Raw genomic sequence first — 17,178 nt, forward strand, 5'->3', positions numbered from 1 at the left:
CCTTGTTGGTCGGAATCGTTGTCGTCCAAGTACCTTGTTAGCGTGCGCCGAAGCGCGAAATAAAGAATTTACAAAAAAGAATCAGTTAAAAGTAGTTATTGCCTATTTTGTATCGAGTTCGGTTGGAGTACCCTGCTGAGGACGCGTAAACTAAAAATAATAGCGGTTGTGTGCCCTTGTGACGGGCGATTCTGAAACGCCACGTTACAGTACAAATGATTATTACTCGCGCACTGTACAAAATGTGCAGCATAGTTGCTGTTTTTCACAATGTAGGTATATATTCCGGTTAAATTCCCTGACTACCCCGATTTCATTGATTTTCGGGTTAAGTAGAAACCCTGTATCTGTATATCCGATGCAGATGACCGAATTAATTGGATTAATTAGGATTCAGGATTTAATCAATATTCTTGTTCAATCAAATATTCTTTCTACTCCTAATCTGTAATACTTCTCAAATGAAAGTCTTGGTGCCTTCTAAATCTTTTCATTGAATAGAACAATCCAATAAATGATATAATCTATACTATAGAATTATAGGTCTGGAATATTGAATACAGGTTTATATAGTGAGGGGCTCAATGTAGAAAGAGTATCAAAATATAAAAAAGGACGTTTTTATCTATCACGTATATCCTTTTTGCACCAACCCCCTCAATTATAGTCAGCATCAGAATCAAGGTATGCAGAATATTTCCTGGAAGAAAGTACCTGTTCAAACATCTATAGCAATAACATACAATACTGTAACGGTCAGCCGAGTATGACCATTACATACAACCTGCTGTATCTCATGTTCACCCACACCAGCGAGCGGCGTGAGGACAGCACGACGGACCAGGACCGAACGGCGGGGATAATCCCTAGACAATAGGCCTGACAGGTATAAAACTGAGCACGAACGACGACCTAGTGTTCAGACCTATAGCAAAGCGCACAGCTGTTCCACCCAATATTTAACTTCTTCAAGCAATTGAGGCAAAGCGCCCAATTGACTCTATTGAGATTATTAAATACTCTTCGATTACAAGTTCAGACCTGTAGCAAAGCGCACAGCTGTTCCACTTATCACTCATTCTTCGAGCACTGAAGCAAAACGCTCAGCTGACTCTCTTTAACTTCAAACTTTAACTCTGTGAAATTTCACTGTTCTCTCTAGGAGACATAAATTATCGGAAACTAAATCTTGAGCTTAGAACTAAAGCAGTCTACTCAATCTACTTTCAACCAACCAAATCTTCGAATATTGAAATCCAAACCGAAAACTTATAACGACCTTCGCATACTCAACTCTAAACTTAACTCTTTTAAACTCTCGTACGGCATACTGATTGACCGCAGCCTATAAAACTTGAGTTCTTATTTCTTTATTTTTCTATTGTTTGTTAATATTCTTTGCATTTAGATTTAATTCTTTTCAATCGCTTTTAGCGGCGATTGTACTCTTAGTTATTTTCAGTTGTTTCTTCTCTGTTAACATTACTATTTTCTTTACTCCTCTTTTGTTGAACCATTTTATTTATTGTAAATATAACTTGACGAATTCTTTCGTAACTACATCTACTGCATCCTTGTCTGATAAACCAAATTGTTGAGGCCAATCAATTGGGGATACTATAGGCAGGGAACAGCTTTGGATAAACAGTCAGTTTGACAGTACTGGGTTAAACCTGTGTCCGGCTCTCCCTGGTGGTGATCCCAAGTCCGAGGGACAGCCACGGCTCGCGCCTTGGTCTGGGATAAATCAACATCATCATAAATTCGCGATTAAAACGAACGGCTTTGGTACGCAGGTACTTAAGTCCGATCTCAGGAAAGCAGGGACGATAATCTGTTTACCTGATTCCGTAACTAACGATAGTGCACCTCTGGTATTCTGCCCGAGTCTGCAAGACACGTAGCTTTGGCCTAAAAAACCCAAGTCTATTGCAAGGTGGTTCTGGCAGGCGAATCCTATCCGACTCCACGAACACTCTATAGCTAACATAGCCTAGGTTTTCTTTAATTGGCAGACTCATTCTTTCTTTACCTACATGAGGAGAGCTCCGATTTACTAAATTCATTAATAACAACTTTCAACTCGAGCAAAGACACTCACAATAGCAGCGGTTACTTTAGTCCTTCGGACCCCATAACCGCGAAACGTTACAATACATACAAGCCGTGCACAGACGATGTATTATAATTATAAAATCACTTACTGTTGCACACAATTTTTCTTTTGAAACGCCATTGTCTACCTTAACCTGAAATATGAAATAGTTTGTTTAGTCGTTGACTGTTGTACCTGCTGGATGTTAGCTAGGGAACGCCAAGCACTAGAATTTACCGTATTTATACGTATATTCTTCATTGCACTCAGATGGAGAATGGTTATGATAGTTCAAAATTCTCCATTATTAGTGGAAGATTATTGTATACTAAATCAACACTGTATGCTACATATTTGATCATATATACCATGAATTTAATTACATACATTTTGCATGTGTCAGTTTGATTTCAAATTAGCGAAATTCTAGAGCCAATAATGTGCAAGACAATGGGTTGTATCAACTCATCAATTTTGGAATTCTACGATTAAAAAAGATTTCAACAAATTTCAAGAAACATCAGATTTCAGAAGGTTGCAAAAAAAGATTTTTGAAGATACAAAGAGATTTCAACGGACCTCAAATGATCTCAAATAATTTCAGGAGATTTCACAGGATTTAAAAAGGTTTTGAGGGTTTTCTAAAATTGACGAAAGATGAACGAAGTGGTGTACTAAATTTGATAAGGAATGAAACCCGTCAAAGCAGGTATTGCTGGCAATTTTTCAAACTATTTGGGCATTTTCGTTCCTGAAACACAATTATTTGTGCAGGACTAATTTTGTAAAACGAGTATAATTTCCAAATGATAACAGATTCTCTTACCACTCGTGATGCAAATTCCTTTTCTCGCAATTTATTATCGAATTCATCGAATTCTAGAAGAGTCTCCAATGGCAACATAGCTTCAAGTGCGTCTCCGTCCGCACCATGACCGTTATTTTGAGCCCCTGGAAGGTGTAACTCCTTTGCTTTTAGTGAGTCTTCGATGAACTTGAGTCGTGTGGTAAATTTTGCTAATAGTGATTAGTAGCTCTCTATGGAAGTCTGAAACGAACAAATCGTATTTATATGAATTTGGGTGAACATATATTCGACTGAACAATATCTGCAAATAAAATATAAATCTTTGACAGGGGACTCCACAAGTTTATAGATTATGATAGTTTAAGTCTTAGAAAAGATATTTATGGTCTGTAATGAAAATATAGATATACGTAGGAAACCTTTTGCAACTAAGAAACTACAGAGAGACTGTGGAAAATCGAATCTGCACAAAACTAATCTAACCTGTTCAATAATATAGGGTACCCGGAATACAGGGCATGCTCTTTACAAAACAAATTTAATTGAAGAAGCTATTTAATTCGTAACATAATCTTAATTCAATGACCATCCACTTGCAATTGCCACGTCAACTATTCATTAGTAGATATACATTTACCTTCTAGAATAATAGTTTCTTTGTTTTCTTTGGCTGGACGCTGCATGCCTTTGTTACTCGCCAATCCCCTTCCTACAAGTATTAGATGTTTAGGAAAAAGTATTTACACAATTTTTTACACAAAAATGTAAAAGCGATGGATGAAATAAAACCATGGTTCACAGTCATACATCCTTACCAACTTGTGAATTCACACTCTTGGATGGCAAATGATTTGTAACCTGCGCCTCAACATTATCAATTCTTCTTGCTTCTGTGATAGTAACAAAATCAACCGGTTTTATTGGCAAGTTCATCGTTTTTTCCCCATTTCCACATGTAGCTTTTTTCTTATTGTTGTTGGCTGCGTCTTCTGTCGGCTTAGGCACAGCCACTTCCTCATCCTCAGATGTGTCCGGAGAGATAGGCAATATTCGATGGCGCTTATATCTCGACTTTTTCAAACTCTCTTCCGTTGCAAAATTCTCTAAATCGGAAGCACCCTGCATGAGCTTCAGTTTTTGTGTTGCGTCAGGATAATTATCTGTATGAAACCAAATAATAGACAATTGATATAATTAATACATGGGTCACATCATATCTACATACATCACCATTAACACAAAATAGATTGCGTAATTATCATTGTATAATCAAACTATGAATTATATATACGATGAGAACGTCTTTGAATTTACTATAAGGAAATCTAGAACCAAAAATCTGATACTGGATAATTTATGAAACTGACAATTCATTATGTTGATTCCATGATAGGAAACCTAAGAGTGATTCCAGTAGTATACCGTTTTGACTAAGCAGCTGCTTTACAATTACTTTTTGTGTCACAAATCTAATTAGGGAAGACTTCAGTCAAATTTTGGACAAAAATCGGTTTTTTAATTTTTACACGATTGAAAAAAGTCGTACAAAAAAATCCTTCGACAAATTTTTAGATAATGTTAGTATAGGCCTTAAAATAAAATTCCAACCTCCTGCGATGAAAATATATGCGCAAGAAACCGTTCGCAGATTTTGCCCACCGCTGCAAAAAATTCCTTGCGCATTAGATTTCATCGAATGATTTTGCCCTTTAGCAGAAATATTTTCACAATTAGGTATATTGTCCTGAAATTGGTGAAAGGAATTTGAGCTCCGGTGAATATAACTCATTTCCCAGCCTACCGTGCACCAACAATTGTAGTAAATAAAAATTCAAACTGTTTAAGTAATAGCCTAAATGACTTGAAAAACTCTAATCAAAAATTTCTTCAACCAATTTTTAGTCTATGGTAGAAAGTGTATCGACAACCAACTTCAACCTTCTACGATGAAGCCTAATGAGCAAGGAATGTTTCGAGGAATCTTGGAAAAAATGCATAACTGTCAAATTACTTGACCTATATTGAGCAGAAACTTAGACCAGATTCCAATTTTAGGATCGCTATGTGAATAAATGGTCCAAATTTCGATCAAATTGGTCAAAAAATGTGAGACTTTCTTATTTTACCGAAGTCTCCCCTTAATGTAGTTCATACTTAACAGCTGGGCAAACACATAATCAAAGATAAAATTATCAGATTTATAATTTCAGATCAACCAATATGTAAAAAGGATCACAATGTACAAATTATTTTTAGTAAATGATTATTTTTTATTATCGTTTACTTTGCATGCTAAAATTAGTGTGATGACGGACATGCGCTAAAAAATATGATTGTAGACAACAGTTGTTCCTAACGTTACCTTTGATCAGAATAGTAAATACCTGCACTTCCGAGTATGGCCAACACCTTGAACAGCTCCCACTTGTCCTTGACCGGGGTCTCCATATTCACCACCGCCCTACACATTTTTATCGGATCCTCATAAGGAGGCCAATAAGCTGTCTTATTATCATCGGTCAACCAGCTAAACGGAATCACGTGCAGACAATCATGAAACTCGACTATATTGAAATTCATGATTCTTCGGCGTATTGAAAACGATCTAAAATAAGAAATTGTTGCAGTGAAGTCACGATATAGATATACAGTTTGCGGGATATAAATTGATATGAATTTAGAACATCTCTAGCCACACGGCCAGAAATATATTAAAATATTTTGTACAGAGAATATACAAAGCAAATTAATATTGTTTAGTATTAGCTGGTCTTAAAAAATTCAACTGAAGATCGTGGTTAATAAGAAAAGCTGGTGCATTCATTTCAAGAAATCAATAATTTCTAAACCAACTGAAATTTCATGTACATAAAAATGCATGTGAATAACATGTTGCTTACAAAATGTGCAGTTTGTTCTGCTCAGAGATTACTAGCTGTGTGAAGTACTGGAAACTTAGCTATTTCTTCATTGCAAGATGTTACACAATCCAAAGGTATCTTCATCAGCTTGAAACATATATTAGCGCATGGCCATGACTTAAGGTTAGCATCTTTCTTTACAGTTTGGATGTCAAATGTCTTGGATTCAGAAGGTAGTGAATATACATTTTCAAATCGAACCAGTTCGTAACCGATAACATATGATGTGTTTTTGTACTTTACGAAATTTACACATTTTACCATTGTTCCATCTTTAAGCATGCAACAATCATTTGTAGAATTATTACAATTAATGGAATAAGAATTCTGACGCAGAACCTTATACTGTTTGCATTTTTTTAAATCACCAGTTAAGGGCGGTGCCTAGCTAGAAAGCGCGGGCTACTCCGCTTCCCGCGTTAACCGTGGCGAGAGAGAGGGTAAAGAAACAAGTGAGACGGAGCAGCCAAGCTGTCGCCGGAGTGGGGCGGGTGACGCGGGCTAGCCTCTTCCGGCCCTCACGGGCATTCGGTTTCAAATACTTTTAAACAGCCCAGTGCAGCGGGTTGACACAAGTCTCCCCTTCCACTTTCTTATTTGACACAGATATCGTACACATACCATAATAATAAAAAAAAATTTTGTGAAGACATTGGTGTCGTCAGAGTGGCAGCAACGAGTATAATAATAATAAACCAAAATGCTAGTGAATTTTAAATAACCTCAAAAATCATTCTCATTCATTCTCATTCGTTGTTTTGAAAAGACCATGTGATTATTGTGCCGGCTGAAATATTATTATAAATAATTGCGAAAATCAATGAAAATGAGTGAAAATCAAGGGAAATGTAAAAGACCACCCACTATCAGATGCTGGGCGAAAGATTGTGAGCATAAGCGAGTAACTCATAATTGTTTTTTTTCAAAACTTCCAACGAATATTGAAAGGTTAGTATTCAATTTGTTACTTTAAGAAATGTGATGGAAAATCAAAATTCTTAACAAAAAACAATTTTTTTTCAATTGAAAAACATGCATGGAAATATTTGAAAATGTTATAAAAATTTTGTATTTTTAATTAGTTGATTCGAGAATTATATTTACAACTGAATTTTTTTTATTTTAATTCTGTAAAAATTGAATAAAAAACTATAAACAATTGAACTAATTTTAGATGCAGAAAGTGGCTTCAAGTTGTTGGTATCAAAGATTTTGTGGGTCTGCTAATAAGTAGAATGTCAACAATCCGATTTATTTGTAGTTGTCATTTCAACCCCACTGATTATAAATCTACAAAATCGGGAAGAAGATTATGTGAGAATGCCATTCCATCCATTTTTAGCAACAACACAGTACCTTTATCAGAATCTGAAGTGGCCGAATTTACATCTAGTATACCGTACATCATTCCCACAAATAGTAAGAAAATTAATAAAATTTATCAAGTATTATGGTTAACATGAGTAATTAATCAACTGCCATTGACTGGCATAATATTTTGTTTTTGCTACATGTTCGCTATTTGATAGCTCGTAGTTCGACCGAACCGCGTGGAAGGTGTGGGTCGCTGAAGTCAAAGATGAGTTTTGTGGTTTTGAGTTTATTTTTACATCTTATTTATTTTATTTACATATGTACAGTTAAAGTGAAGGTTCCCAAGTGATAATAGGAATGGTTTTTGTCCTTTTAAATTGCGGTCGAGGCTGCAGTGAGGATGTCGGCCGTCGAGGGGGGTCAGTCTCAGTCCTAGGTGGCGGCGTGTACCGGCTCTCTGGAGAGCTTGGTGGTGTCGGGGGACGGCGGTTCTCAGCCGTCTTTACAGGAGACTCCCACTCACTGTCGGTCGTCTGGGTGGCAGTCGACACAAGCGAGCGCTGCGGCTCGGGAAATGGGGATACTGGAGCTGGGATGCGTCTGTGGTAGTTTGGTGAAGTCAGTCGAGCTCTCCGGACATCCCACAAGGAGAGTAACACGGCTGGAGGTCTGGTGAGAGGCCGTGACGGGATCTCGATCGGATGCAGTATCCAAGGAACTGGCGGGTTTGAAGCTGATGTGTTTGTCAGTGGGCTGGCCGCAGCCAGATAAACAAGATCCGTCATGCAATTGGTCTGCTGTCCGGTCTGTCTTATAAAGTGTCGTCGTAGCGTCAGTCAAACGTCGTAGCGTCAGTCAAACTTCGGCGTGGCGTTGAAGAGCAGGTACGGCGTGGCGTTGAAGCGTCAGCGTCGGTAGGGTTTGTCAGGACGAGGTGAACCCGAACTGTCCTGCCGATCGGTTTGATCGGCCGTCTCTTATTGCAGCCTCGGTTGGTCTTTGGCAGCGGGAGACCACGTTGGTTGATTACGCAACGCGCTCGACTGCGTGGGTGGCGTGAGCGGCGCGCGTGACGTCACACTTTCTTCTGGGTCGCGTGATTGGAAAGCGTGAAAGGCTGGTTGCCTCGCGTGGGTTGGAAGGCGCGCGACCAACGAGTTGCGTTCACAATGTTGTTGTGAACATTCCGCCCGCCTCACTATGTGTGCTGTAACGTGGCAGTTCGGTTAGGCCTGCCCGTTACAAGGGACTCCCTGAACCCTGGGCGAGATCCCGGAATCAGGGTCTAGAAAATCGAGTCGCGGAATAATCTTAGAGAGCGCCAGAACTGGAGTCACGCACCCGAGCTTCGACAGGGACGAAATAGAGCATTGCGACCCAGATATTTCAGGCTTTTGTTTTTTATTTTTTTTGAGTGCACCGGCTACCCTACAGCGACCGACTCCGACGCTGAACATCTTTCGAGGCAAGGCGAAACCACGGAGATCTCGCGGGAAGGACACCGAGGCTGCGGAGGGGGAGGCAACGCAGATCCCTGCAGCGCGGGAATCCAAGGCGGACGCGATTCCCGCTGGCGGCCGGCGCGCCGCAGCCTCCCCGCTCACCCCGCTTACGCCCAACCAAGGCACCCGCGAGGTACCAGCTAGCGACGAGGGAGCACCACCCCGCCCAACCCCAGGACTACGTAGAGCTGCGCGGGAGACGACATCGCGATCTAGCCTTAAGTTCTGCGCCGCGTAGAGACGACAGGTGCGCGGCAAGTTGCGCAATCCCCTAAATCGATGACCGATCGATTGTTGCGCATTCTTAGGGTGATGACGTCACGAAAAATTAGCGCGACGAGATCGGCGTTGCGACCATCCGAGATCACTCGAGTTTTGGCGTTCCTAGCGAGTGGGTAATAGCGTGCGCATCAGTGCTTTTTTTTTGGTGTTCATTGCGACGGCTTTGCGAGAGATGTCAGGGACCCGTTACGAGGGTGTGGGTGCCTTTATACACTGGATGTGGAGCGGTAAGCGCTGCTGATATTCTTGCGATCGAATTTCGAGAGTAATTGAGTAAAGGCTTATCAGATAAAGGATAGCCGTTTTGGAGGTTGCGTGTCGAAAAGTACTCGAAATTCGTTTGCCGATTCTTTTGCTGGGTGACCGTAGCCTGAGTTGCGCGCAAGGGAGTAGCGTTAATTTTGGGGAATCCAGGAAATCGAGTCGAGCCACGGGTTGAGCCGAGACGTTATTGTCTCGAGTTTGAGTGTGACCGAAGTCCGTTACACGGGGTCATTTCACTTCGTCCGGTACATCCTTCATTCTCGTGTAGGTCGCGAGCAGTCACGGGGAGCATTCGAATTCGCGACTGCGTCCCGCCGTCGCCGAGAAAGTGAAGCTCGGGTGCGCGCTGATAAAAATATGCGGTTTTAGAGGAGGATCGCGGGTGTCGCGACGAGCCTCGCCTCAGTTTAGTTTTTTTTGTTTGCATTATCAGTTAGTATTAAGTTGGCGATCAGCGCCATTTTGTAAAGGACGTTCGCGGGCAGCGCATCGAGTCCGATTTTGTTTTTGGTTTTTATGAATTAGGGTATTATTAAGACGGCGACTAGCGCACGTAGGCCGTAGAGGTCTCCTAGATTTATTCACCTTTTTTTTTTTTAATTTTTTTTTATTTGGTGTATTTCTCCCTTTCTTATTTAGTTTAGATAAAATTTAACATTGTATTTGGAATCGCGAAGGACGACTTGCGTAGTCGTATTATCATTATTTTTATTTTTATTTTTATTTCTTTTGGTTTTTGTAATATCGCTGATGAGAAATATACCATTGTAATTTTATAGTGAATTGGCCACCTCACGCGTTGGCTTACTTGTGTTGCAATTCTCTCTACCCAAAAATTACCCCTCCCCTCTCCGCGGTACTGAGCTACCGAGCATATGGTCGCGGTGTGTCGTATTACCGATTTCGAGGCGTGTTGATCACGCCAGGCGCCCAACAAATTTCGCGATATTGTTTCAGGTCCAGGATACCTCACGGACGCCAAATTATTGTGCACGCGGTAAGTTCCCGGTTATTTGCTCCGAGTGACCGAGGCGCAGAAAAATCCACGTCACAGTGCATAGTGATGTTGTTGTCACTCTTCTGCAGCAATTGGAAGGAGAACTATCTTGGTGATTGGTCTTGTTAGCGTGGTTGTGGCGGTTTTTATGACGGCAACTCTGATCAGACCATCGTTTCCTGGTAGTGTTTCGATGATTCGTCCCAGCGGCCATTTTGATGGAGGAGTGATTTCGTTTCGGATGAGGCAGAGACGACCCTTTTTTATGTTGTCCGTTGCTTGGAGCCATTTGTTTCTTGGGATGAGGCTTTGGATGTATTCGCGGGACCATCTTGTCCAAAAGTGATCTCGCATCTGGGTGAGTTGTTGCCAGCGAGACAATCGTGATGTTGGTGTGTCCGCAAGCGTTGGTTCCGGAAGTGCATTGAGGGGTGCACCGATGAGAAAGTGACCCGGGGTTAAGGCCGATACGTCGTCAGGATCATCAGTTAGTGCACTGAGAGGCCGAGAGTTTAGGCACGCCTCGATTTGTGAGAGGACGGTGCTCATTTCTTCGTATGTGAGCGAAGCGTCTCCGATGACTCGGCGAAGATGAAACTTTGTTGATTTCACGGCAGCTTCCCAGAGCCCGCCAAAGTGTGGAGCTGCTGGTGGGTTGAACCGCCAAGTGATACCCAGTTGAGCGAGTTCCTTTGTGAAGGAGTTGTGTTCGCTCGTTGCAGCCCTGATCAGCTTTTGCAGCTCGGTGTTTGCGCCTACGAAGTTGGTATCTCGGTCGCTGTAGAGCTCGGTGCAGAGTCCTCTTCTTGAGATGAATCGTTTTAAAGCTGCTGTGAAGGCTTGCGTGGAGTAGTCGGAAGCGATGTCTAAGTGCACAGCTTTGGTCACCATGCATACGAAGATGACGAAGAAGGCCTTGATGGTCTTGTGCCCTCGTCCTGGTGAAGTCTTTAAGGCGATTGGTCCTGCGTAGTCAACTCCAGTGAATTGGAACGGTCCTGCTGGAGTTACTCGTGACCGTGGTAAATTTCCCATGAGTTGTTGCGGTGGCTCCGCCCGCCATCGCGTACATGTGACACATTGGCGTATACGTGATTTGATGAGGTTCCGTCCTCGGGGGATCCAATACCGCTGGCGTAATGTTCCTAGGACGAGTTGAACTCCGCCATGTAGTGTCTTCGTGTGCAGGTGATCTATCAACAAGGATGAGAATTTTGAATCATGTGGCAGGATTATTGGGTGTTTTTCGTCGAGGGAAAGTAAGGAATGTTTGAGTCTTCCTCCGACTCGTAAAATGCCTTTGTTATCGAGGCAGGGAGTAAGGGATATTAATGAACTTCCCTTTTTGATACTGCCGGTTGCAAGGTGTCCGAGTTCTTCCCTCCAATGGTGTTGTTGGATGATTTTTAGCCACGTGATCTCGGCTTGGATGATCTCGGCTGGGGACAGGAGATTTTTGTGATTGCGGTTTTGAGGAAGCCAACGTCTACACCAAGCGGTGATCCTGAGCAGCTTGCTGTAGCTGGAGAATAGACTGAGCATCTCGGGTTCAGTTGGTGGTTCTCTGGCTGTTGCTGCATGGGCTGTTGACCTCCCTTCTGGAAGGTTGTTGAGATCTGTCTGGAGATTACTTCGTCGAGGTTTCTCATCATTGGAAAGAAACTCTGGTCCCTTCCACCAAAGTTGGTGTGTGAGTAGGTCCCGTGGTGAGAGCCCTCGTGATGCGCAATCCGCTGGGTTGTGCTGACTCGGGATGTGGTTCCATTTGGCTTCTGGAAGCAGTGTTTGGATGTCAGCGACTCGGTTTGCGACGTATGTCTTCCATCTTCGTGGAGGCGCCTGGATCCAGCCCAGCGTGACAGTGGAGTCTGTCCACAAGTATGTAGTGATGTTATTCCAGTCGGTCAGCTTGAGTGTGTGGTGAGCCAACTTAGTGAGGAGATGAGCCGCACAAACTTCCAGTCAAGGGAGTAACACCTGTTTTAGTGGTGCGACCTTACTTTTTGCGGCTATCAATGATGTTTTGCTACGGCCGTTTTCCTGGAGAGCTCGTAAATAGAGGACGGCTGCGTAGGCTTGTTCGGAGGCGTCTGAGAACCCATGGAGTTCTATTCTGTTGGTCCGAATTAGCCAGCGGGGAATGCGAATGTTGGAGAGTGTTGTCCATTGGTCGTGAAACTCCCTCCAGTCTTGTGAAATGTGTTGAGGAAGAGGATCATCCCACTTGGCGTTGATCAACCATGTTGACTGAATGGTGATTTTTGCTCGAGTTGTTACGGGTGTGAGCCATCCTAATGGATCGAAGAGTTGAGCTGCCTGAGATAAAATTGATCGCTTCGTAATAGCTTTGGCGGTGGTTGGTTGGACGGTGAACAGGAAGGTGTCTGATTGCTGGTTCCATTGAAGCCCTAGAGTGGTGTGAGTTTCCTCTGCAGGAGCCCAAGACATGTTGCCCTTTACCAAACGATCTGACTCTGGAATGTGTGTGAGCAGAGTGGAGTCGTTTGACATCCATTTCTTGAGTGGAAATCCGCCCGCCATGCATATCTCCCGAAGTTCCTTTTGAAGACTGAGCAGTTGCGTTTGATTATCTGCCTCAGTAAGGATGTCATCAACGTAGATGTCTCGTTGAAGAGTAGATGCTTCAAGTGGGAAATTTGTCTGCTCGTCATGAGCCAGTTGTCGGATGGTCCTGATGGCTAGAAAGGGAGCGCAAGCGAGACCGTACGTCACGGTGTTAAGTCGATATTCGCGTGGGTCTTGATCTTCCTCGGTTTTCCACAATATTCTTAGGAGGTCTCTGTCATCTGGATGTACGAGAATCTGTCTGTACATTTTCTCGATGTCAGCAGCGATGACAAAGCGATGGGTTCTCCATCTGAGCAAGACGTCAGATAGAGCTGGCAGCAAATTCTTCCCTTTTAGCAGGAAATGGTTGAGGGAGATTCCTTGGTGAGTTAGGCAGGATCCGTTGAACACTACTCGAAGTGGTGTAGTGGTGCTGGACTCTCGCCACACTCCGTGATGAGGAAGGTAGCAGACGTTGCTCGTCGGCTTGGGTTGTTCTGCCACCTCCATGTGTTTCATGGCTTCGTAGGTGGACATGAACTCGTGGTCATGTTGCTCAAGCCCCTTGTTGTGTCTAAAGCGCTTGAAGGTGTAATTGAGACTTCTTTCGGCAGCTCTCCGGGTGTCCGACAAGTCCAATGTTCTTGATGACGTTGGCAGTCGCACGATGTAGCGACCTTCGGGTGTTCGGGAGTGTCCGATGGCGTATGTCTCCTCACAAATTCGCTCGTCGGAAGTCAAGGAAGGAGGAGCGTTGGGTAGTTCCTCCCAGAACCGTCGAACCATGGATGATAGATAGAGTCCCTCGTTGAACAGTGGTGACTCACTGTGGTATTGGTGGATGCGTTTGACGCACTGGTGGTGCCTGATAGAATCCATCCGAAGATGGTTTTCTGGGCGATGGGTTGATTTCTGCCCCCCTCCCGGAGACCGGTGTCCATGATTTGAGCATAGATGTCAGCCCCGAGGAGGACGTCGATGGGATCGGAGGCTTTGAAGTCTGGGTCTGCTAGATCGAGCCCCTTGATGTGACTCTACTCCCGCCTAGATGCTTCCACGTTGTTGCCGTAGAGGGTCAGTTTGGGGAGAATCAGTGCTGTCGTTACAATGGTGGTGTTCTTGTGACGAGCTGTAACCTTCAGCTCGACTTTCCCCTTTGCTGTTGCGGTTTGGACTCCACCTACTCCGCATATGGCGATTGATGCTTTAGTCCGAGTGATGTGGAGGCGTTGTGCTAGCCTCTCGGTGATCATGCTCGTGTCGGAACCTTGATCGATGAGTGCACGTGTATGGTGCAAGTTGCCGAAACGATCTGCTACCCGGATGCGGGCTGTAGCTAGCAGAACGGACACTCTCGTTGATGGGCGCTGCTTGGCGATGAGGCAATTGGCTGAGGTTGCTGGCTTCGGAGCGGCCAAGGCATCGTGCAGCGTGGTGTGGTGTCCCTCCGAGCAAGTTCGGCATGTCTTCTTGGATGGACATTCGTGGTGCTTGTGTTTGCCCAGGCAGTTGGTGCAGCGGTTGTGTTGCGCAATTATGCTCAACCGTTCCCTGGCTGGTTTGTCCTTATAGGTTGGGCAGAACATAATGTAGTGTGCCTGGTTACAGATGATGCAGCTTTCCGTGGGTGCACTGCGTCTCTGTTCTTGTTCGGGTTCGCTTGCCTTCTTCTTCCCATTGTTGTTCTGGGCGTGATGTGTGTTTTTCCACCGTGGTGATGGCTCGTGTTTTGCTGTCGAATAGTTCGATCACCAGGAAGACATTCAAGTCCTCGTGCTGCCCGATGGGTCTTCCAATGGCGTCGAGTGAGCTGCAGGTCGAGATCATGCCGTGGAAGATTCTTTGAAGTTCGCTTGCTGACTCCGCCTTTGCCTTTGGGATTGATGTAAATTTGGTGAGTCACGATCTGATCAATGCCCTTTTGTTTTCGTACAAGCCGTTCAACGTGTTCCAGGCTTGTTTGTAGTTTTCTGCGGCGATGCTGAGAGTTTTGATTAGTAGGCTGGCCTCCCCCTTCAGGCTCGCCTTAAGGCAGTGGAGTTTTTCGACCTCGCTGATTGATGCATCCTGGTCGATCAATGATTTGAACAGGTCTCTGAAGGATGGCCAATCTTCGTAATTGCCCGAAAACATGGGCAGCTGGATGCGAGGCAGTGAAGCTCGGCTGTTGCTCTGCTGTGGTTATGTGCTTGCAGAAGAATTCCTTGGTTCTCCTGTTAGCTTTGTCGCAAAGTCCATGAGCATGCCGCGCTGAGACATGTACTCCTCTTCCACCAGTGATGAGAATGTGGCGTAATCGTGCTTCTTTAACTCATCCTTGAATTTGTTGAGAAGAACTTCGTGTTGACTCTCGAATTTCTCCCAGTATTTGTCGAGATTGAAGATGCGTGCTTGGACGGCTCCGGCGCTAATATTTGCCTGGCCGGTCTTCCTGAGGTTCTCGACCATCCTTGCGATCCTTCCATGTAGCTCCGTCTGGCTCCGGATCAGCTCTTTGAATGAGCGATCCATGATTGCGGTGGGTGGTTATATACAAAGACGAAGGTGCTGTGTTGCTCTTTGGTTGTTGACGCGTTGACCTTGTCCTCTGTATCCGGCTCGAAGGACCAATAAATGTTCGCTATTTATAGCTCGTAGTTCGACCGAACCGCGTGGAAGGTGTGGGTCGCTGAAGTCAAAGATGAGTTTTGTGGTTTTGAGTTTATTTTTACAGCTTATTTATTTTATGTACATATGTACAGTTAAAGTGAAGGTTGCCAAGTGATAATAGGAATGGTTTTTGTCCTTTTAAATTGCGGTGGAGGCTGCAGTGAGGATGTCGGCCGTCGAGGGGGGTCAGTCTCAGTCCTAGGTGGCGGCGTGTACCGGCTCTCTGGAGAGCTTGGTGGTGTCGGGGGACGGCGGTTCTCAGCCGTCTTTACAGAAGACTCCCACTCGCTGTCGGTCGTCTGGGTGGCAGTCGACACAAACGAGCGCTGCGGCTCGGGAAATGGGGAGACTGGAGCTGGGATGCGTCTGTGGTAGCTTGGTGAAGTCAGTCGAGCTCTCCGGACATCCCACAAGGAGAGTATCACGGCTGGAGGTCTGGTGAGAGGCCGTGACGGGATCTCGATCGGATGCAGTATCCAAGGAACTGGCGGGTTTGAAGCTGATGTGTTTGTCAGTGGGCTGGCCGCAGCCAGATAAACAGGATCCGTCATGCGATTGGTCTGCTGTCCGGTCTGTCTTATAAAGTGTCGTCGTAGCGTCAGTCAAACGTCGTAGCGTCAGTCAAACGTCGTAGCGTCAGTCAAACGTCGGCGTAGCGTTGAAGAGCAGGTACGGCGTGGCGTTGAAGCGTCAGCGTCGGTAGGGTTTGTCAGGACGAGGTGAACCCGAAGTGTCCTGCCGATCGGTTTGATCGGCCGTCTCTTATTGCAGCCTCGGTTGGTCTTTGGCAGCGGGAGACCACGTTGGTTGATGACGCAACGCGCTCGACTGCGTGGGTGGCGTGAGCGGCGCGCGTGACGTCACACTTTCTTCGGGGTCGCGTGATTGGGAAGTGTGAAAGGCTGGTTGCCTCGCGTGGGTTGGAAGGCGCGCGAGCAACGAGTTGCGTTCACAATGTTGTTGTGAACACTACAAGTTGAATACTGTATACAATTGTTATTTTTTTGTTATTACATAGAACTGCAAGTTCCGATCCAGGAAATCAGCAACTCAAAAGAATACTCATTTCATAGTATGTTCAGTCAATGTAAAACTGAACAATCAACTGGAGAACGAAACTTGCAACCAAATAACATTACCAAAAAGCTTCGTAATGATGTACATGAGGAAGTGTGCTATGTTTCGGGAGAAATAACCGAACCACGTAAAAGATCGAGATCATTGATGGTAAGTAACAGTTACATTGCTGGACAATGTTTTTCTTCGTTCAATCGTTTAATCGTTTTTTTCTTTGTTTGTAGGAGGAACATCGTACAATATCTTCGGAATTATCGTTACAAACAAAAAAAGTTTGTGTTACTTCACCAGTAACAGAGTTATCAATCAAAATATCAACAACACCCAAAAGAATCGTTCGATCTCGTTCATCAGGTACTTAACGAAAATAATCTCAATACAAAACATAAATTGGTTTACATAATATATTTTTTGAGCAATAATTAGAAAAACAGTATGAACAATAATAGAATAAATGTTATTCACTTGTTAATGGGGATATTTGTTCATACTGATTTTTTAATAATCCCTATTTAAAAATATTGATTGAAAAAAATTGAAAAAATTCGCTCCATGTAAATTGTATATCTATATACATAAAAAAAATTGAGATGAATTGAAATTTTTTAAAATAATTCAAATCTCATTATAGTGAATTTTTTTCAATCAATATTTTAAATCAGGCATTAGTAAATAATGAATTGTACATTTTTAGACAGGAA

General features: G+C 43.8%; 2 protein-coding genes across 2 annotated transcripts; both read right to left on the reverse strand.

Moving 5' to 3' along the window:
• Positions 1-10,258: 10,258 nt before the first annotated feature.
• Positions 10,259-13,630, reverse strand: LOC124212214 (uncharacterized). The gene is made up of 2 exons (XM_046612088.1): positions 12,184-13,630; positions 10,259-12,138 (listed from the first exon to the last, which is right to left on the reverse strand). Exons 1-2 carry the CDS (start codon positions 13,628-13,630, stop codon positions 10,259-10,261), a joined length of 3,327 nt encoding a protein of 1,108 aa, XP_046468044.1.
• A 1,862-nt stretch (positions 13,631-15,492) lies between these two features.
• On the reverse strand, positions 15,493-15,951 carry LOC124212215 (uncharacterized). Its single transcript, XM_046612090.1, has one exon. The coding sequence runs from the start codon at positions 15,949-15,951 to the stop codon at positions 15,493-15,495; it is 459 nt and encodes a 152-aa protein (XP_046468046.1).
• Positions 15,952-17,178: the final 1,227 nt, after the last annotated feature.

The sequence above is a fragment of the Neodiprion pinetum genome, chromosome 2 (assembly GCF_021155775.2).
Source record: "Neodiprion pinetum isolate iyNeoPine1 chromosome 2, iyNeoPine1.2, whole genome shotgun sequence".
In the NCBI taxonomy this organism is placed as follows: domain Eukaryota; kingdom Metazoa; phylum Arthropoda; class Insecta; order Hymenoptera; family Diprionidae; genus Neodiprion; species Neodiprion pinetum.

Bases quoted from the DNA above. Each gene is read 5' to 3' on its own strand.
- LOC124212214 (XM_046612088.1), bottom strand. From the start codon at position 13,630: ATGGATTCTATCAGGCACCACCAGTGCGTCAAACGCATCCACCAATAC. The intron at 12,139-12,183 runs GTAAGGTCGCAC...CTTGACTGGAAG, and splicing joins ATCATTGATAGCCGCAAAAA to TTTGTGCGGCTCATCTCCTC.
- LOC124212215 (XM_046612090.1), bottom strand. From the start codon at position 15,951: ATGACGGATCCTGTTTATCTGGCTGCGGCCAGCCCACTGACAAACACA.